The sequence below is a fragment of the Lutjanus erythropterus genome, chromosome 6 (assembly GCF_056507025.1).
Source record: "Lutjanus erythropterus isolate fLutEry1 chromosome 6, fLutEry1.hap2, whole genome shotgun sequence".
Classification (NCBI taxonomy): domain Eukaryota; kingdom Metazoa; phylum Chordata; class Actinopteri; order Lutjaniformes; family Lutjanidae; genus Lutjanus; species Lutjanus erythropterus.
The window spans coordinates 2,345,525-2,366,545 of NC_139322.1; the positions used below are offsets into that span (position 1 = coordinate 2,345,525).

General features: G+C 39.7%; 1 protein-coding gene across 3 annotated transcripts in view; it reads left to right on the forward strand.

Annotated features, from left to right (window-relative positions):
• Positions 1–17,809, forward strand: part of acss2 (acyl-CoA synthetase short chain family member 2) — a 31,014-nt gene extending 13,205 nt beyond the window's left edge. The window contains exons 3-19 of one of the 3 annotated variants that reach the window (XM_084720194.1): positions 79–170; positions 284–387; positions 484–556; positions 2,896–2,971; positions 4,945–5,056; positions 6,158–6,205; positions 11,597–11,734; positions 13,480–13,650; positions 14,130–14,263; positions 14,415–14,547; positions 14,860–14,916; positions 15,322–15,402; positions 15,496–15,604; positions 15,757–15,825; positions 16,166–16,342; positions 16,668–16,742; positions 17,569–17,809. In XM_084720194.1, the coding sequence (XP_084576320.1) occupies positions 79–170; positions 284–387; positions 484–556; positions 2,896–2,971; positions 4,945–5,056; positions 6,158–6,205; positions 11,597–11,734; positions 13,480–13,650; positions 14,130–14,263; positions 14,415–14,547; positions 14,860–14,916; positions 15,322–15,402; positions 15,496–15,604; positions 15,757–15,825; positions 16,166–16,342; positions 16,668–16,742; positions 17,569–17,696 (1,777 nt within the window). In that variant the 3' untranslated portion in view covers positions 17,697–17,809. The remainder of the gene's footprint in view (positions 1–78; positions 171–283; positions 388–483; positions 557–2,895; positions 2,972–4,944; positions 5,057–6,157; positions 6,206–11,596; positions 11,735–13,479; positions 13,651–14,129; positions 14,264–14,414; positions 14,548–14,859; positions 14,917–15,321; positions 15,403–15,495; positions 15,605–15,756; positions 15,826–16,165; positions 16,343–16,667; positions 16,743–17,568) is intronic. The other 2 variants (XM_084720195.1, XM_084720196.1) reach the window with 2 other exon arrangements.
• The last annotated feature ends 3,212 nt before the right edge of the window (positions 17,810–21,021 follow it).

Below are 21,021 nucleotides of genomic sequence, written 5' to 3' on the forward strand. Positions count from 1 at the left end.
TTTTTATTCATGAGTAGTTCAGAATATGTGATGTTGTCTGTTCTTACATTTTTGTGTATGTTTTGATGTTGATTTTAGGGAAGGCAATGAGCCTGGAGACGAGCTGACGGTGACCTACAGAGAGCTGCTGCAGAGGGTCTGTCAGTTTGCCAACGTCCTGAAGACTCAGGGTACATTCAAACTACCTGATCTATAGCTACAGCTTTATCAGATCTTCCAGTAAAACATGAATTAAATCCGCCTCTTTCCCTGTTGATTTTACTGTTTGTGTCTTTGTGTGCAGGAGTGAAGAAGGGCGACCGTGTGTCCATCTACATGCCCATGGTGGTGGAGCTGGTTGTAGCCATGTTGGCTTGTGTCCGCATCGGAGCTGTTCACTCCATAGTGGTGAGTGAAAAACACATGATTTAATACATGCATGGTGAGTTATGAATAGTTTGAGATTCATATAGATGTTGATACTGTGTGTGCTGCTGTTTTTAGTTTGCAGGTTTCTCTGCAGAGTCTCTGTGTGAGAGGATCCTGGACTCGCAGTGTTCTCTGCTAATCACAGCAGGTGGGTTCAACAAATCTACATCACAGGTTTCCACAAGAATACTGAAAAGGCTCTAAAAAATATCTACACAAAAATGCAGAGCTAAACACAGGAGGGTGGTGGTGTGAGTTGACTTTGTTCTGGATCACTTGGGTTCAGGTGTCCTTCACCTCAAGATGTTCAATCTGTAGCAGCATTAGATCTGCTGCTTTGTGTCTGACCTCTCTCCATGTTGGGGCTGCACAATTAAACCAATATTTATCGAAATCACAATGTGGCTCTCTGCAATTTTCAATTTGCAGGAGGTGAAATGTTTCCTTAAAACAGAAATGTGTGCCAAAAACATTTAATGAATGAATGTCATGAGGCAGAGATGTTCTGTGCTGCACATCAGATTCTATAAACTAAAAAAAGCATCTTTATTTGGTACAGATTCCTGCAAAAAATCACACCATAGTCAATTTAACATGTTTTCCAATCAAAATAAGAATAATAATTAAAATGATGAAAAGTAATCATTACCTCTAATATTGCAAATCTGTATCAGTCAGTGCTATATCAGTCAAAATAATCGCAATTAAATATTTTTTCAAAACCGTCCAGCCCTATTCTGTGTGTTAGAGAAAAGAGAAAAAACGATAACGTCATGGCGAGAGCTGGGTATCGTTTATTGTTTAAAAAATTACAATACCAGCACCCTCACAGTGATGCCAATAGAGTACTTCATCCAATACCTTTTTGTGTTTTGGTGTCATCTCGGCATGCAGAAGTGCTAACTCTGTCAGATACATCACGCTCGACTTCACCACCACAGACTGTATGTTGCTGCAGGAGTTGGCCAATCGCACGATGCATTAAATTGAAGAACACTTGCTGTGATTGGCTGCAAGCAAAATCATTCAAGTACTATTGTTTTTTTTCTAGATCTCAGTACAAAAAGCACTGACAGCACGTGTCGTTTGACTGGTTAAGTTCTGATATTACTTGGCATTGGCTTATTTCAATTGATACCCAGCCTTACAATACCTTGAAATACAGGCATGCATATTTAAACCATTTAATCATAATTAAAAGATAGAATTGAAAACCTCTGGTTTAATGAACAGAAAATTCTGGGAAGAGGTTCAGCGTGTTGCAGAACTTGTTCTGTCCAGTTTGGCTGTTTCAGGACACTGAGACCTCCCTCTGGCTCCACAGCCGGAGCTGCTGAGTTGTGACCACTAATCAAAGTCTTATTAGCTGGATTAGAGTCTGGGGATAAAAAAACTGTTAATCCACTGGGTTAATAGCCTGTTGTTGGAGCCCCCCCCCCCCCCGCACAGTTTTCTCATTCATAGAAGTCCTGTAAGCGGATCACGGAGTCTTTAGCTCGGGGGGGGTCTTTCATCCCGACCGGCAGCGTACTCATGGTTTTATTATGTTGGAAAGAGAGTGCTGAAATGGAGAAACTTTCTCTACTGGGTATCGTTGAATTTTACTATTATAGATAAAGCAATGAACAGATTAGTATTATATTCTGCCTTCATCAAGGATATTCTTATCTTTAAAGATCCCCTCGATCATGTTTTAAGACATATAAATACACTCCGCTTTGCTCAATTTACATATCATGCACCGATGTGTCGGTATGAACTGCTGCACCTGGTCAGAGCTTGGATTCACCTGGCGGACAAGCTGCAGAGAGCCTCACCATGATCGTCTAAAGCAGTGTTTCCCAAACCTTTTTTCTGGGGACCCACTTTTTAAAAATTTTTCAGCTAGTGATCATTCTGGCAATATTTTTTCCACTAATCAATTAGTTTTTTGATCCATAAAAAGTCCAAGATGACGTCTTCTAATGTCTTGTTTTATTAAAGGTGAACTGCAGATATAAATCTTAAATTTCTTCCACAATCTTTTATTTATTTGGGAACCCAAATAAAAGCTCCTGCGACCTGCCTGTGGGTCCTGACCAAGTGTCTGGGAATGACTGAGGGAGTTTTCAGTTTGGCTCTCTACAAACTCTACAAACTGGATGTGACGTATCACAGCGGGACAGCTGCTCCGCCCGAGTGCCGGAAGTGAAGCGCTGAGTGATCGGTCCATAAAGAAATTTCTTTGTTGCAGAACTACACTGTAAAAGCTGGGTGACAAAATCCAGTCTTCACACTGTGCAAAAATGCAATCTGAGCTTCATCTGAAGCTAATATGAGGCTGGCTGTTAGCCTGAAAGAAGAAGTACAGTTTTGCTTGTTCAAACTGGTCTGGCTGCAGAATGAATATCACCTCTTTCTTGCTTTCTTCTTCTCTCTCCTCCTCCTCCTCTCTTCATCTCTGTCAGTCCCTTTGTTCATCTCTGTTTTTATCTCTCATTGGTTCAGACGGATTCTACCGAGGAGATAAGCTGATCAACCTGAAGCTCTTAGCTGATGAAGCACTGCAGAAATGCAGAGACAAGTAAGCTGTCTAGACACACACACACACACACACACACACACACATACACACACACACACACACACACACACACACACACACACACACACACACACAGAGAAATGCAGTGTCAAGTAAGTTGTAATTACACACACAGATGATTGTACTCCTCTATTAGTGCAGGCCCTCATAGATCCACTACTACATTTTACCTCTAACCCAATCTCTTACTGCACCTTTAACATGAATCTAAGTACAAAAACACACTCAAAATGCTGCAGAATTACAGATACAATTATCATCATCATTTATTATTGCAACAGCTCTTTTTTCCTGAGGTCCATATTAAAGGGCAACTCCATCTACTTTCTTTCCTAATTTTTTTTTTTAAATGGAGACTCTCAGTTGTTAGCAAAAAAAGTCAACTTTATTTACATAGCACATTTCATGCCCAGGGCAACATCATGTGCTTTGCATTAAAGGAGTAATGTGTAGCAATTGTGCGTGCAGAAATGAGTACTGCAGTCCAGATAGCAAGCTGGCGCCAGAGACTGTATATTGAATGGTTGAAATCCTATTTAATATACATTATGGTTGAAGGAAATTGTTTTCCCCCTGCCCCGTCCTCCTCAGGCTCTGTGAAACTCTACAGGAGCTCAAGACACGCACAACACGGTAAATTGACAATATCAAGTGAGGACAAGTCGTCCACAGATGATCAGCGTTTTCTGACTCTGTCACTTGAGTGCTGATGTTAAGTTAAGCCTGAGAACAAAAGCCCACTGCTCTGAAAATACAGACTCTGCGGGGGAGTTCAGTGACTACCTGTTTAACTATCTGCCAAATTCCATTAACATTTTGTTCAATTTAACCTTTATAAACATCTGCTCCTTCAACAAGATTATTTATGATTTCTGGCCTGGAAAAGAAATTTTAAAGGAAGACACTGTGATTACAGTGTTGATGTCAGAGAAGCGAGTATTTCAACCCAAAGTTTCCTTGATCTCTGATGACACATGATCATAATTTTATGATTTATTTCAGTAAATATATTAGATTTATCCTTTAAGTCACAATATAGTGGCAATGCAACATTCATCAAAATGCAAGTGCAGAAAATAAGGTAAATATGCATATCAAAAAGTTACACAAGAGTCAGTCAGTGCAAAATACACAAAAATATACAAATGTCACACAAGAAGAGCTCATCATGCAGAAATCTAGGAAAATTACAGTTTGACGCTAAAACATAATATTTAAGTGACACTACTGAGAGGCTACAGAAAGATATAAAAAAATCCAAAATAATGGTGACACATTTTAAAACATACAAAGTGTTTAATCTAAATACACTTGCACTTTTGCACAAGCTACAGAAAGTACATGTGATACACAAAATACTGAACATGATGTAAAGACGTGTGAGATCTGTCTCATCCAGGAATACACAGCTTTTTATTTCAGATAGTAATTTTTTAAATTTTTAATACGCTCATCAGCCTCTTTCCTCAAGAGGCTTTTGTCTTTTAGCAGGCTGTACTGTAAAATACGAATTTGTTTTGATGCCTGGTTAAATAATGGTAAAATAATAATAAAAAAAATCTAATCCAGCAACAGACAAATGTGTTTTTCATGATGATAATAGGAAGCAGCCACTCTGAACTCAATGCAGCAGAGCTGGAATTAGATAAACTGTCCACACATGATGCATCTGCACGGTTTCTTAGTTTCCCTCCTGCAAAACTAAACAGTGTAATCCTGTTTGGACAGATAATTCTTTGCACGTTATGTGAGCAGAACCATCCAGTTTAACTAAAACATCTTTCAGTATCCTGCAGTTTTCCAGTGGAGTCACTGGTTAGATGAAAAGTTATTTTGTTAGAGATCAGGGAGGGGTGCCAGAAACACTGAGCCATGAGACAGTCGTGTTTCCTCTGTGCTGAGATTGTAATGATTGTGGTGTTTTTTCTGTTTATGTCTCTGTGTCTCTGCAGGGGTTTCCCAGTAAAGAAGTGTATAATGTTGAAGCACTTGTCCAAAGAAGCAGATGAGACTCCTCTGGGCTCCCAGTCTCCTCCAGCCAAGCGTCCCTGCCCTGATCTGCAGGTAAACCAGAAACTAAAACCCCAAACTGGACCGTTGGAACAAAGTCGAAGAGTCACTGAGACCTGCGGTTTAAAACATTAGATTGATCTTCTGTGGTATCACTATCTCATGCAGCCCCATCATAATGTGTCATTTAATTTAATTTAAGTTCACATTCTCCTCAGAAAAACATCATTGCTTTGCTTCTCCCATGTTTGTCAGATAAAACACAGTGGGGTCAGTTTTACCAACATGTCATTAATACTAATTTTACTCTCATTTGTGCACTTTAATGGAAAAAGGGTTTATTTTTCTTTCTGACAATAAATCCCATGAAAAGACCAAAACCGACAATAAATTGAAAGATAGAGTCATGCTTCTTCAGGCTGCATGTAAACAAACATGAAACATGATCCTTCATTACCGTGAACACTGTAGTCCTGCTGTGGATTAATCCGCCACTGAAAATAGTCCCCAAAAAATGCACCATTTCCTTCTGTTTAAGTAACATTTGTTAACAGTTATAGTGAACAGCTGAAATGTATATTTATGGGATTTTTTTTTAACATATTCTGTAGTAGCCAATGAACTTTGAGCTGAGAGCCTCAGACAGGAAGTGAGAGAGTATTGAGAGGCGGCCGAACACATTGTTGGATTGGGTCTTTTAATGGGATTTATTGACAGTTAGAGAAGTAAAGAGTAAAACCAGCCTTACCCTTTGAGAAATATTTTATTCCTTATCTAAGTCAGAGATGCCTCAGAATTCTTCTGTGTTAGATTATTAAACTGTGTGCATCTTTTGCTGTGAAACTGGCCCCGTAGCATCAACTTTTATTTTTATTAAAGTACATCTTGTTCATCTTAAAGCTCCTCAAACTTCTCTGTGTCAACTTGAGGTGACATTGTGGACCCTGTTTTATTTGATTTTGCTTTCTTTAATTTGTGTTTTTTTAAATAACCTCTTTCCCTCATTAACTTCTCCTTCCTCCTCCTCCTCCTCCTCCTCCTCCTCCTCCTCCTCCTCCTCCTCCTCGTCCTCCTCCTCCTCCTCCTCCTCCTCCTCCTCCTCCTCCTCCTCCTCCTCCTCCTCTTCCTCTTCTTCCTTTCTTCCCTCCCATCCAGCAGGAGAAACAGACAGGGAGAGTAAAGAAAACACGTCCTGTTCCGCAGGTATTTTCATACCCTCCTCCCTCCACTAAAACCCCCATAACATCTTTGGTTTTGCTTTTTAAAGGGAAATTTCACACACAAGCAGAATATTCATGTTACTGCTGTTGGGTAAAAAGAATAAACAAAGTAAGATGATATTTTAGGGGCATTAATTTTGTAATTTTTCCAAAAAAAAAAGACTAAATATTTTATCTATTGAAATAATTACATTTCATAAAATCTTTTTGGTGAATTATTGTTTTTACCCATTAAGAGCAGTTTTATTCCTGTGATTTTTGAACAGTTCAGATTACATTTGAGAACATGAAACAATATTTTTCCTAATTTAGACACAAAAGAACTTAAATCTGTGATATTTAAAGACACTATGAAGCAAATATGAATCAGACATAAATGGTAGAATTAGATGGAAAACAGAATTTTAGCTCAGATTGTCAGCTTTAGGAATTTCACATAAACTGATCTGTGAAGTTTCTGCAGCAGATTTTAATTTTCCTGAGACCCTATTGAACCTTGAAATGTGGGAAATTGTTACTTGTGTTCTCAAATGTTTGTTGTCTGAATTCATGGGAATAAAAAGTGAATTCTCTGTGGGCGTGGAATTTGGATTAACACCATTTTTCTCTCGTATCTGTTGTGAACACGCGCTTTACGTTGCGGTTGAACACTTTTTTCCTTCGACTGCACTCTTGGCGAAGTTGAGCACCTTTTAGATTGTGTACACAACCCAGAGTGAGCTGATGTCTCTGAAGAGTTTTGTGTTTTTGTTACTAATGTAACTACTTTAACACTTTTCTCCTTTACTTACACAAGTCAGGAGGAATCAGGGGTCTGAGGGATTTGATTTCTGGTTTAAATGCAGACTATGTAACATTTTTGCATTAAAATTTCTTAAAAGGACTGGACTAAGACTAGGTGTCAACTTGTTTTGTTCTGATCAGATTTCTATAGTATTTCTAAACTTGTATATCTGCTGATACTGATACTGATACTGTACCGATACCAGCAGACTGTTTTTATGATGATTTTGATTATTAGTAATATTATTGTTTGTTTTAGTGACATTACATGAGGCTGAAACTGACCTTCAGCTTAGTGGTGAAATGTTTTGTGTCGGTTTATGTTGATGGAGTTTTCATCATCTGGAAAGCTTGTGTAGTTTGTGTAATGGGGTCGTCTGTGCCATAAGATCGTGTTTAGTGACATCCACATGTGCAGCAGATTAGGGCTGCAACTTACGATTATTTTCATAGTCAATTAATCTGCCGATTATTTCCTCAATTAGTCGATGACTTGTTTGGGCTATAATATGTCAGAAAATCCTGAAAAATGTCAATAAGTGTTTTCCAAAACTCAAAGTTATTTTATCAGATGTCTTGTTTTGTCCATAACCCAGATATTCAATTTACTGTCAGAGAGGAGTAAAGAAACCAGAAAATATTCACAATTAAGGAGCATAAATCATCCATTCTTCGAGTAAGCGTTGCAGCTCTGCAGCAGATAGAGCTGAGAAACAGCCCTCATTTGCATCATTTCCCATGATGCATTGCTGCGAGTTTAAGTTTGTCATTTTATCTTCCAAAATGCAAACGTTACATTTTGTTAGTTTTTTTAATGTGTGAGTTCAGTTTGTAGAAAACATAGCGAAGCCCTCAAACATCACTGCAGAAACAGAACCTCTTTTATTCAAGCTAATGATGCGTTTCATTTGGTGGCCTGTTGTCAAACTTGCAAATGTGTCTCCCTCGTCCATGAAGTTTATCTCTGCCTGATTCATGTCAGATAAATTCTTGTCAGCAGTGATGCCTGTTTACAATGAAGACATTATAACTGCAACTAATGATTATTTTCATAAACAATTAATCTGTTGATTAGTTTCTAAATTAATCAATTAGTTGTTTGGCTCATAAAATGTCAGGAAATGATGAAAAATATTGATCAAAGTCCAAGATGACATCCTGAAATGTCTTGGTTTTGTCCACAACCCAAAAATTTTCAGTTTGCTCTGGTAGAGAAGTGTAATCAGGGACTTTCTTTAATTAAAAAAAATTACTCAGTTTAATAATCAGTTAATTGTTGCAGGTCTATTTCTCAAAGTCTTTCATTTGATCTGTTATTATAAAAGTATCAGTAATGACCGTGTTGAAGAAGGTATTGTTCCAAAAAACAGCACTAATATATTGCATACTTGCCAACCTTTAGACCTAAAAACTACTGAGTTTCAGATATTTTGTTACCTGTTTTCGGGTGAAAAATGGTTAAAGAATGAAAATAATAAAAAAAACTGCATGTTGCTCTCCTTTAAAACTTTACTGAAGGAACGGGAATGTTTCTTTCCAGGAAGTCTGGTTTGGTGCAGCTGTGTTGTTGTCTGAGTGGAAACAGTGGATTTTAGAGTGGTGGGGCTCATACGCCCTGCACAGTGCCAGGCAGAAACAGGTTGCCATAAAGAAAAGGAACAAAAGCTGTAAAAATAAACCGGGAGAGGAAATAAGGAGAAGGCAATGAAAAGCAGAAGTCTCCTGGGAAAATCAGGAGGGGTGGCAAGTCTGATATGTCAATAATAAAATAATAATAGGAAATATAACAGAGTCAACGAAAGTACTTGAAATCCACAAGCGACAATTCAATATTATTTCTTATCAGCCTTCAGTTAAATGGTATCAATTACAATATTGTTTTGTTAGTGATTATATACAAATCATATTGCATCACATTTTATGTGTTTATGCATATGTTTGCGATATTATGATTCATATCAATATCAGCTTTTTTTAGCATCTTCATTGATTTCAGCTCTCACTCCATGTCACGTATTATTTCTCTGTAAATCAGTCCCTCCAGGAAGTTGCAATCGCGACAGTTCACGCAATTTCAACCAATCCCTGTGAATTCTGTAAGACCTCTGCAACTTTTCCACAAATGTGACCAATCGTCGTTGCTTCCGGCGAGTTCTACCAATCACAGCAGTCCCCCATGCAAACCTCATACATGTACCTGCGTGTATTTATACACATTTATTATTTTGTCATGTTTGAGCTCCAAAAAGATTTTGCACTTATTTTATTTCAAATGAAGCAGATTTTGTCAGAACGTTTTTGGTGAACATTCAGAACAGAGCGTGCTTTTCTTCTGCATGGAACAAGTTACATTTGATTTTTTTTTCTTTTAATGAATTATACCAAAAAAAACACAGATTTTATGCAATTTTCACCTGATCCTGCAATTTCTTTGCAAAATATGGCTAAAAACACTGCAGCATACATTGAATTTTTTTAGAAAAGCTCCTGCGACAATCCCACAACAAAATGCACTTTGTTTTTTTTTCCTTTGCGATTTATCACCCATGTCCCAGCTAGTTTTTCCAGAATGAGATAAAATCACACAAACTGTTTCATTTTTAAAAAGCTGAATTTCCTCCTCCTGCTTTGCCTGGTTACAAACAGACCCCTGATTCTTTCTCAGTCACCGTCTGTAGCTGTGTGTGAATGAGGACTTTGTCTCAGGGACCAGAGGTAGAGCCTTGTGTTTTCTGTTATCGGCGACCACATCACTGTGAACTGTACGTCTTATCTGACTGTCAGTGTGACATACATGCATCGTTCTGCTCTTGTTTTCTCGCCTTCTGAACATTACAATATTATGTAGCTCATAAAGATGTAAAGGGACAGTTCACTCCAAAATCCAAAATGCACATTTCTCCTCTCACCTGTGGTGCTGTTTATCTGTTCAGATTGTTTTGGTGTGAGCTGTGGTGTTTTGGAGATATAATTCATTTATTCACCTAAAATACAATATAAACAAAACAGGAAAAACAAAAAGAACAATAAAATAGAAAGATGACAAAAATAAGACAGACAGTAAGAACTCAAACAACTTGTTTAAATGAACTCCTAGTTAATGCATTTACATGTAAAACTGTTAAGATTTCTAAGCATATTTTTAAAATCTAAATTAATCAGAGACTCAGGATTTATGCATTGTAAATTATTCCATGAGTCAGGAGCACAAAACCTAAAATAATGGGACTACAGTAGATGGCACTTGGTTTGTGGAGCTCAGAGCACCAAAAAACATTCGAAAAATGTGGAACAGCGATGTCTCTTTCCAGAAATCCTGACCAGCTAATCCACAGAACTGATTGTGAGCAGTTTAATGACAAAACTACTAGAAAGAAAGTAGTTCCTATATGAAACTGCTCACAACGAGATCTGTGGATTATCTTGAGTAACCAGCTCATGATTTTTGGAAGGAGACGTTGCTACTGAGTTTTTCACAAATATGTTCTGGTGCTTTGAGCACCACAAGCTGAGCACCATTTAGTCCCATTATATTGGAGAGAAGGGAGACATCTCTACAGCTGATATCTCCAAAACTCTGCAACTCACAGCAGCAGCAACAACAGCAGCAACAAAAAAAATAGATGGAAGAACATCACTACAGGCCAGAGGGAAAACTGTGTACTTTTGATTTTGGGGTGAACTGTCCCTTTAAATGTGTAACAAAGTTGGTCCATTTGGTTTAAATAATAATGTAGAAACGTGAACATGTCGGAAACACGTTGGTGGTGACTGAAAACACAAGGCCCTGCTGCCAACATGATCTGTAACATGACGTTGGCTCTGTACGACTTCCTCTCTAACCCAGAGAACGGCATTATGGGAGATGTATGTTGTTGAGTGGACGTCAGATCTGGGTCAGTTTACTGTTTGAAAGGAGCTTCCTTGATTTCCTGCGACTGATTGAGTTCTTTTGGCACGTAAAGGCACTTAAGATCGACCCAAAAAACTGTTTATCCATTTTTAGAAAGATCTTGTGGCGTCATGATTTATTATTTGACCAAATCTTTCTGGTCGTATCTTTGTCTTTCTCGACATAAAGCTTTCTATACATCTTTATCTTGATGTTTTGCTTCTCCTTTATGTTTTTCCAAAAATTTTCAGGTGTTTCGTACACTTTGCCCCATTATTTTTTTAAACTATATTATATCATTTGCTTCATATTTTTGTTTTAGTTTCATTTTATATCTAACAGTAAGTGACCCAGATCTGATCGACACACAAGTTACAACAAAACTTACATGTTTGTAACTTCTCTAACAACTTTTTATTGCTTTACTCACTCAGATCTCCAGTTTTCACATGATTTTCTCTCTGAGCTAGTTTGCGAGGCATGTTTGTCAAACTAACTTTCTTTCACTTTTGTTTTGTGTTCAAGATTTTAGAGACGTTTGTTTTCGATGTTTAGTGACCGACTGACGGGGATTTGGTTGAAGACTTGAGAAGATGTTGTGTTTACGTTGTCTTGTCTGTTTGTGGTGTGTTTGTGTCGTTGTGTGTTTGTGTGCACACCTGTTTGTGCGTGTGTGTGTGTGTGTGTGTGTGTTACCAGGTCCCGTGGAACCCAGAGGTGGACTTGTGTTGGCACACTCTGGTACGTGGAGCCTCAGATGAGTGTGAACCAGAGTGGTGTGAGTCTGAAGATCCGCTCTTCATCCTCTACACCAGCGGCTCAACAGGCAAACCAAAGGTACACTAAACACACACACAGATTTGCGACCCATGGTTACCCATAATTCATGATGTCTGTTTATTTCTTGATATGTATATATGATTTTCTTTTATGTCTCTTCATATCTATCTCTTTATATTACTATATTTCTTTGTTTTTAGTGACCTCTTGTCCTCTTATTGGTTTGATTCTTTGCTCATTTTGTGTGCTTCCTGTTGGCACTTATTTTTTTATTACATTTTCTCAAATTATATTAGCTTAGTTTTTATTTTTAGTTATTCTTACAGGAGGGGAAGGCTGTTGTATAAGCCTGTGGTTTCTTGACCTCTCCTGACACACCTCTTATTTTTTCATTATCTGGATTCTACACAGTCTGTGTGTATTTTGGGGGACGGGGTGACATGCAGCAAAGGGCCATAGGCAGGAGTCAAACCCACGTCTTCTGCAGAGGACTCAGCCTCAGTACATGGGACGAATGCTCCACCAACAGGCCACTCTGTCTGTAATTGTTCTGTCTGAATAATTAATCAAAATTTTATCAGAATCACAATATTGCTAAGTGCCATGTCTAAATCGCATCCCACTTTCATGAATGTGATATCGTGAGAACGCTTTGGAGGAATTTCTTCAAACTTGGTTCAAATGTCTGCTTGAACTCTTAGATTTTGGTGGTCAAAGGTCATTCTGACCTCATGACACATTTTTGGCCATAACTCAAGAAATCATACACTAATTATGACAAAATTCCACAGAAATATCGGATAGGATAAAATGATGAGGTGATGAGATTTTCTATCCGAAAGGTCAAAGGTCGTCTTCACTGTGACATCATAATGTTCAGCTCTCTCTCGGTCCTCTGTCCTCCTCAGTAAAAATAGTGCAGACAGTAAGTTTCCACCTGGAATCACTCATGTTAATGTAGTGATAAAAAAATACGCTCAATCCCTTTTTATTCATTTCCTTCAAAGCCTGCGCTACATACATTGTACAGACATGGATGTAAACTGGAACTTCACCAGCTGGCAAGGCGGTCATTCTGTTTTTGATCAAGGTGAAATATTCTATGACATACAGTTATTAATGAAGTGTTGTGGTTTGTAAAACATTCTGCAGATGTGAGGGAAAATGCTTGTTTGGTGCAGACTGCAGCATGCAAAAATAACCCTCCACCATTTTAAGCTCTTTGTCTCTTTTCCACTTGTTTCCTTTTTCTTTTCTTCTTCATTTCTCTCTCCTCTGCTGCGTCCCATTCTTTTGAAATATTGCATTCTCTAAACAGATTGAAGGAAATGTTAAAATCAGCCATTGGTGTGTTTTCCTTCCCGGCTGGTTTTAATAACGGTGCTCCTTAATGTTGCTATGGTTACAAGTTGGTTAGCGGATGAATTTCAAAAGGTGGTTAAACTTGCAGCAAACTACATGTGCATTTAACGGTTTCAGTGCACACCTGCTGGCCAATCAGAACGGAGTATTTACCCAGACCATAGGATAATAATAATCATTATCAGAAACTTCATGTTGGTGCATCACAAGTATGAACGCTTGGCCGCCATAAGCCAGTTATCCCGGTGGTAACTTTTCTGACACCTCCTGCTTAAAACCCAAAAAGTCAGAAGGATCATGAGGCCCCGCTTTCACGGTCTGTAACTCTTAACTCCGCCAGTTAAGTGAGGAGGTCTGTCTTTTTCGTTTCTGTCAAAGTCCACTTTGTCTTCGCTTACTGTTGAAACCTCGTCTCTTCTTTCTTCTGCTCTCGTCTGCAGGGAGTTCTTCACACAGTCAGCGGCTACATGCTCTACACTGCCACCACCTTCAAGCTGGTGTTCGACTACCAGCCCGATGACGTCTACTGGTGCACGGCGGACATCGGCTGGATCACGGGACACTCCTATATCACCTACGGCCCGCTGGCTAACGGGGCCACCAGCGTCCTGGTGAGTGCAGGCATGACTCAACTTCCTGTTTTTACAGCCTTCAAACAACTTGGCTGGCGGTCGTTCCATTGTGACAGATTACGTAATGGTCTGCAACTAAGGAATACTGGCCAATACAGTCGCTTAAAACTTCTGAAAACTCTGAAGTAGCCATTAGAGACGGTATGATAAAGGTGAGATATGAGTTAAATGGTTTTACAGGAGGAAACAGGAGGTGATCTGCTCCAGTCCTCAGCTCATAAACCTGCAGTCAGTATTATGAGTCACTGTTACAGGGTGTTACCTGAACATGAGCTAACACTGGTTTACTGATGAAGCTTCACTGTGGCATCATTTTTAGGTGAAGTCATTAAAATAATTTGACCAAACATCATCATAAAATCAAAAGAAGTTTGGAAAAAGATTGCTGAAATGTGACATTAAAACTTTTGTTTCTATTATTTTTATATTTACTGTTGGTGTGTTTGTGTGCGTTTCAGTTTGAAGGCCTGCCTACTTACCCAGATGTCAGTCGTATGTGGGAGATCGTGGACAAATATCACGTGACCAAGTTCTACACGGCTCCAACCGCCATCAGGCTGCTGATGAAGTACGGCAGCGAGCCGGTGCAGAAGTGAGTCGACTCGCAAACTGACTCCCAGTGATGCTGCATGATCTCGTGTTCATATTTTATGATGTTTTTGTTGAGAAGATGAACACAAATATGTATTCATACTAAAGAAAAATATGAAACACTTGTTGAACTTCCTCTTGTGTCTCTGCAGGTATAAGCGAGAGTCTCTGAAGGTTTTGGGGACGGTGGGGGAGCCCATCAACCCTGAGGCCTGGCAGTGGTACTACAGTGTGGTGGGAGAGAAGAGATGTCCGATTGTCGACACCTTCTGGCAGACAGAGACAGTAAGTTATCACCATCTTAGATCTCCACTGTGGGACTTCCAGTCAACTTAACATCAATATCTGTCTATCCTAAGAGTCAGAGGTGATTTTTATTTGATTTTAAAGAGGACAACTTTTCCTACATTCCAGACATTTTAAAAGACAGTCCTTAAAAAACTTTCTTTGGCAAATTTAAAATTTATTTCTAACTACATCACTCAGGACCAGTGAGTTCAGACTGTTGGCTGTGCTGCCCCCTGCTGGACAGACACTTCATTCACACCATGTGGAGTCAAAAGAACATTTCTAACTGGGTGTTTTGTGGTCTTTCAGGGTGGACATGTGTTGACTCCTCTACCTGCAGCCACACCCATGAAGCCTGGATCTGCTGTGAGTCGATAAAACACTCAGTATTTATTTCATGCTTCTTCTTTTTTTTTTTTTCTCCAGTGCTTGAACAGTGTAAAGCAGGGTAAATGTTTCTACACTGCACAGTCCTTCGTAAGGTGGTTTTAAAATGCTTTAGAGACATTTTAACTTTAAAAGATGGGATTAAAAAAAAGTGTGAACATGAATACTTGGGCTGTTTCTCTGCACCTTTTTAAGGATCAACTGAAATAACTCAGTCCCAAATGGTCTCATGACTTCTTCAGTTAAACAAGACATGCAGACTGCATTCGATCCTTTTTGCCAGTCACGTCCTATTTTTTCTTTTTGTTATGATATTAACCGTTTTCTGTCAGTGGCCAAAGTTGAATTAAATAAAAAATATGTTTTTCTCCTCCTGTTCTCCAGACGTTCCCGTTCTTTGGGGTTGTTCCAGCCATCTTGAATGAGTCAGGAGAGGAGCTGGAGGGGCCGAGCGAAGGATACCTGGTTAGGATTATTATTGTTTCCTGAAGTGATCTGAATCTTTTCTTCTGCGTTCCTCTTTTTAACCCGTCCTGCGTATTTATCGTCTTCCAACAGGTGTTCAAGCAGCCGTGGCCCGGCGTGATGAGGACAGTGTACGGAAACCATCCGAGGTTTGAAACCACCTACTTCAAGAAGTTTCCTGGATACTACGTGACGGGAGACGGTGAGAGACGACAAGTGGTGTCCTCAGTGGAATATTTGAGAATATGCTTTTTATTTTTATTGTTGTCTTTAGTTACTTAATTTCCTATTTTGTTGTATTTATTATTTAAAATTGTTCTTTGATGATTCCTTTTTTACTTTGATCTTCTTCAGGTTGCCGTAGAGACGCAGATGGTTACTATTGGATAACTGGGAGGATAGACGACATGCTGAATGTCTCAGGTAAGACTGACTGCTGAGCTTATCTAAATTAAACAAGGATCAAACCTGTGCAGTGTGTCTGTGTCTTTACATCCACAGCCTCTTTGTATTCTTCTGAATATTGATCCAAAAGCAAAATGTTTGACAGGAGTTATATTTTTTGCCAATTAAGTGAGCTTTTTTTGTCTCTTTAAAAAAAGAAAGTGCCTAGCAGCAAATCTTTTTAAGAGCTTAAGGACAGAAACTTGTCAACCATGAATGGATCATATAGTTTGAACTGTAAAGATAAACTCTCTCTGCTGGAGAAGATTTACACCCTCAGCTCCGTTGACCACCTCCCTTCCCTCTCTTTCCCCTGCAGGTCATTTATTGAGCACAGCAGAGGTGGAGTCGGCTCTCGTTGAGCACGAGGCCGTCGCCGAGGCCGCTGTGGTCGGCAGACCTCATCCTGTCAAAGGAGAGAGCCTCTACTGCTTCGTTACTCTCACTGATGGAGTGACGTACAACCGCACGCTGGAGGCAGAACTCAAAAAACAAGGTTGGTAAACGCATTGCATTCGGTTCTCGATCTGTGTCTTTTATGAAGTGTGACCTTAGAATCGAGTTCTTGTTGGTGAAGAATTCTGCTTTTTGATCATCCATGAACTCTTAAAGGTTCCATGAAGAAGAAGGAGGACAAGATTTAAACAACCAACCCTAAACTTTATCCTGCATGGATGTATAGAAAAAAAAAGATTTCCAAATTTCTGCTAAATTTTATGTATTCTGTAATAAAGCCTTTTAATTTTTGCATGACATTAAGAATTTAACTTTGTTTCCAGACAGATTTTGATGATATATTTTCATGTTTTTGGTGTTCACAGTACGGGAGAAGATCGGTGCCATCGCAACACCAGACTACATCCAGGAGGCTCCAGGACTCCCAAAGACTCGATCAGGTGACCACGTCAACTAAAAACTAACAGTCAAATGATTGATGCTTTGGTCAGAATAACGGCAGGTTTTTATTTTACCTGAGGAGGCTGTCAAAGAGCCAAATCTGACTGATGCTCAGCTGCAGCACTTTCCTCTCATAAAGGATCAGCATCGTTTCCATGGCAACGTGATGTATACAGTTTGTACTGCTGTAATTACATTACACAGCTTTTTTTTCAGCAACACTATTTACATACATCTGTCGATTTTTTTTTCTCAATTAATCGATAAGATGTTTGATCCATAAAATGTCATAAAATGGTGAAAAATGTAGATCAGTGTTTCCAGAAGCCCAAGATGATGTCCTCAAATGTCTTTTTTTTTTTGTCCACAACCCAAAGATATGCACATGCAGGAAGCTGAATTTTGGCATCTTTTTTTTATTAAAAAAATTGTGCAAAACAATTTATAGATAATAAAAATAGTTGGCAGTTATTTTACTAGTTGATTAATAATTGATTAGTTGTTGCAGCTCTATAAAGAGCATCATCAGGAAAAGAATAGGAGCGGTACTTTTTACAGCTGATTAGTTAAGAGTTCTGCATCAGTTACCGTGGTGATCTAGCCTGGTTAAAAGAGAGCCAACATACCTCACTAACATGTTAATCTGGCTTCGTAGTACAGCCCTCTGGTGTTCTTCGCCACTAGACGAAGGAAATATCAGCAGTAACAGGCGAACCATTTTTTTCCAAATGAATTGCGGTGTGGTTGATCTAATTTATGCTGATGTGGTTAGATTTCACTTTCTTCCTTGATGTTTGATTGTCTCGTGTCCTCCTCTGTCTGCAGGTAAGATCATGCGACGGGTGCTCCGCAAAATCGCCTGCAACGAGCGCGACCTGGGCGACATCTCCACGCTGGCTGACTCCTCGGTCGTCGAGCAGCTCTTCCAGAACAGATGCTGCACGGCCGTGTGACGGCCTCCGGGATCCTCGCAGGGAGGCTCCGACTGCAGCCGCACGCCAGCGGCCACAAACCCCCAACCAGGGAAGAGGAAGAAGAGCAGGAGGAGGAGAAGAAATTCCCTGACCTTGGTCTTGTCCAACAAACAACCTTTAGCTCCTGATAGGTATCAGCGGTGTGCAGCAGAGCCTGTATTTAAAATGACCCCACTGTCCTTACATGTGAGAACAAACAGCTGCAGGTAGAGATACAACATCTGTCTGGTCATAACTGGTTTTAACAGCAACAAACAGAGGTTAGGAACAGCTTCAGTGTTTTCCAGGTTTCTGCTGTTTAAAACCAACACAGTGGTGTGTGCGTGTGCGTGTGCGTGTGCGTGTGTGTGTGTGAGAGAGAGAGAGAGAGAGGGAGAGAGAGAGGAGCCAGAGGTTGTTTCTGTGAAAGACCGTCCTGCAGTCAAACTGTGAGGAAGACGTAGAGCGGGGTAACACTTCACTCGGCTTTATCCGAGTGTTTTAGCCAATGACACACAGCAATATCTGCTATTTAACAGCTCAATAAAAGTTACACTTGTACAGTGCTGTTGCAGCACAGGGTCACTATGACAGTATTTCTGTGGTTAAAGGAGGAGCGTGTACGCTGGAATACGGCTGGTGTGAAGTGCTACCTGTAAACTGCCCTGTAGTTCATATAACAAGTTGTCTCCTCCCCTCGCTCGCTGCCATAGTACTGTTATGTACACTGATGATTAGCTAAATCTGAGAAAGCGCAACGTTTCTACTAGTTCTAATTTCTATTGTAATTTTTTAAGAAATATGTAGATTTGTGTCATTTTTTTTCGTTTTTATTCGCCTGATTTTTGACATGAGATTTGTTGGCTGTGTCTGTTTGTGTCTGCACGCTTGTATGTTCTTTGTCCTCTTTTTTATTTTTTGTCAAAGGGATAATGCAGGTTTTTTTGAAGTGTGGCTGTATGAGATATTTATCCACAGTCGGTTTATTACCCACTAGGGCTCCAACTCAGGATTATTTTCATCATCGATTAATTTGACCTTTTTTTTTTCTTGTCTAGTTGTTTTGTCCATAAAACGTCAGAAAATTCAGAAAAATGTTGATCAGTGCTGAAGATGACGTCCTCAAATATCTTGTTTTGTCTACAACTTAAATATATTCAGTTTACTCTCAGACAGGAATAAAGAAACCAGAAAATCAGAGAATTTGAACATTTTTACCAATACGATGACTTCAATGAATGAGCTAAATAGTTGCTGGTTAAATTATTAGTAGATTAATTTCCAGTTAATCCTTGCAGCTCTGTTACCTTCAGTTGATGTTGGTCCAAACACCCTGAGTTTGGAGAAGCAGCAGTGGTACTGGTGTAGGAGGCTGAGTACTGTACAGCTGTGGACAGGGTCAGCAGACATACATCGCTCTCTTCAAAACCACCAAACAGAACATATGAGTTGCTTTTCTACCGCTGCCTCGTTCGGTTATATTCAGTTATTGTATGACTTCAGTGAAACCAAACCAACTCCTGAGTTCTTCTGAGTCCAGATATCTGCATAGATCATCCACCCACCACCCGTCTCTGACGTCTGTGTTACCTTTTAAATTCTGTCGAGCAGCACGAGCCTCCAGGAGATTTCTTTTTCTTTTCAGATTAACTGCAGCTCAGCCCTTCTGACTGCATCACTACCTTGATGAGAGCGATACACGGCAGAAAGTACTGCCTGACAGAAAAGTAAAGCGGTTCAAGTATTTTAAACCACCATCTAATGTCAGTAATGCACTGACTATGGGTTAGTACCTCATACAACCCCGCCCCAAAAGCCCAAACTGTCCTTTTAAGTTGCAGAGAAGGAATCAGGCTCTTCTGTCAGTCTGCTGGAAACTGTGTGTCCAGCTTCATGTGGCTCAGGACACCAAACGGTCGGCTCCACTCATGAAATCCCACAAACCAGCTGCAGGTCGAATGTTGAAAAGGGAAAAAAAAGTGTGTCATGCATTTCCCAGGAACTCCTAACAGTTTTTAGTCTTCTCATGTTTCAGTAGTGTGACGTGTCTCGACTCCACACTTCATTACTAAACCAGACTTTAAACAGTAAAAGTATGAATTGAATTTGGTAAAAATGATCTCAAACAGTTTCTGGAGTTAATAGAATCAGCTCCATCTCTTTGCTGCGTAATGTGTGGATCATGATAAGGTACTATAAAATGATATATTGTGAAGTCAAAGCTAAGGCTGATCAACATGTCACTGGTGTCACAGATTTGTTTCTTCATGTTCCTGTTGGCAGGAGAACATCAGAGGATTTCATCTCCTGTGTGTCATCTTAGAGGAATAAGGCAGGAAATGTTAGATTATTCCATGAAAACACCAAAGCCAACATTGTGTTTGTCTGTTTCTCAACACTTTCTGACTTCCTGTGTGTGGCTCTCATCTTTAAGCCCATTGGTTCGTGCTGAAGATGTAAATCTTAAAAAATACATAGACACGGCACAGATTTTTAGCTTCAACTGTTTTATTATCTGTGAGTGTGAACACAGTTCAGAACGAACACTGTTGTCTTCTTTCTTCATGAAATGAAGCCACACTTTGGACCGTCTTCCTCTCCGCCAAGACTCCTTGTTGCAGCAGCATAGACGCAGGGGTTGATGTCATTGTTTTGCGATGTGCAGCTGTGAGAAAAACATATCTGCATCGATAAACGGAACTGATGAGCTTGAAGGAACATGATTGCGATGGATCAGGATCATTTGGAACCGGTTCCCCTAAGCAGCAGCCATCTTGACTGTTGACAAAAATGCCTCGATGGCCAATAAAGTCACATTCATCTGTAAACTCATCGTATCAAAAACCACCCCATATTTAATGAACGGTTGTGATTGACCCAGCCAGATCCAGGACTTAGGGACACCTGTCTGACAGGAGGGGGGCAGGCTGATCCATCAGATCATATTAGAACACAAGCTTGCAGATTCGTCTGGTTCTCAGGCTCCGTCCAACACTGCTCAGACGATATGTGTAATATTTGGACAACAGTCGAGCTCAGAGGTAGGAGATCAGTTCAGTGATGGTTTTGGTCTTTTCATGGGGTTTTACTGCCAATAAGAAAAATATGGAACTAGACTTCCTGTGGATAAAAACAGTGATTTTCAAAACAGAAGTCCACACATTAAACTTCATTCTTCCTGTGCTGAGAGGCAGAGGTGAACGTTGAAGCATTTCACAACAAAACTGAGTCAAAATCAACTGAACATCCGAACCAGGAGCTCATGTGGAGCTCGGAGGGTTTCTGCTCCTAAGTTTCTGTTTTAGACGTCTGTGATTGTGAGAAT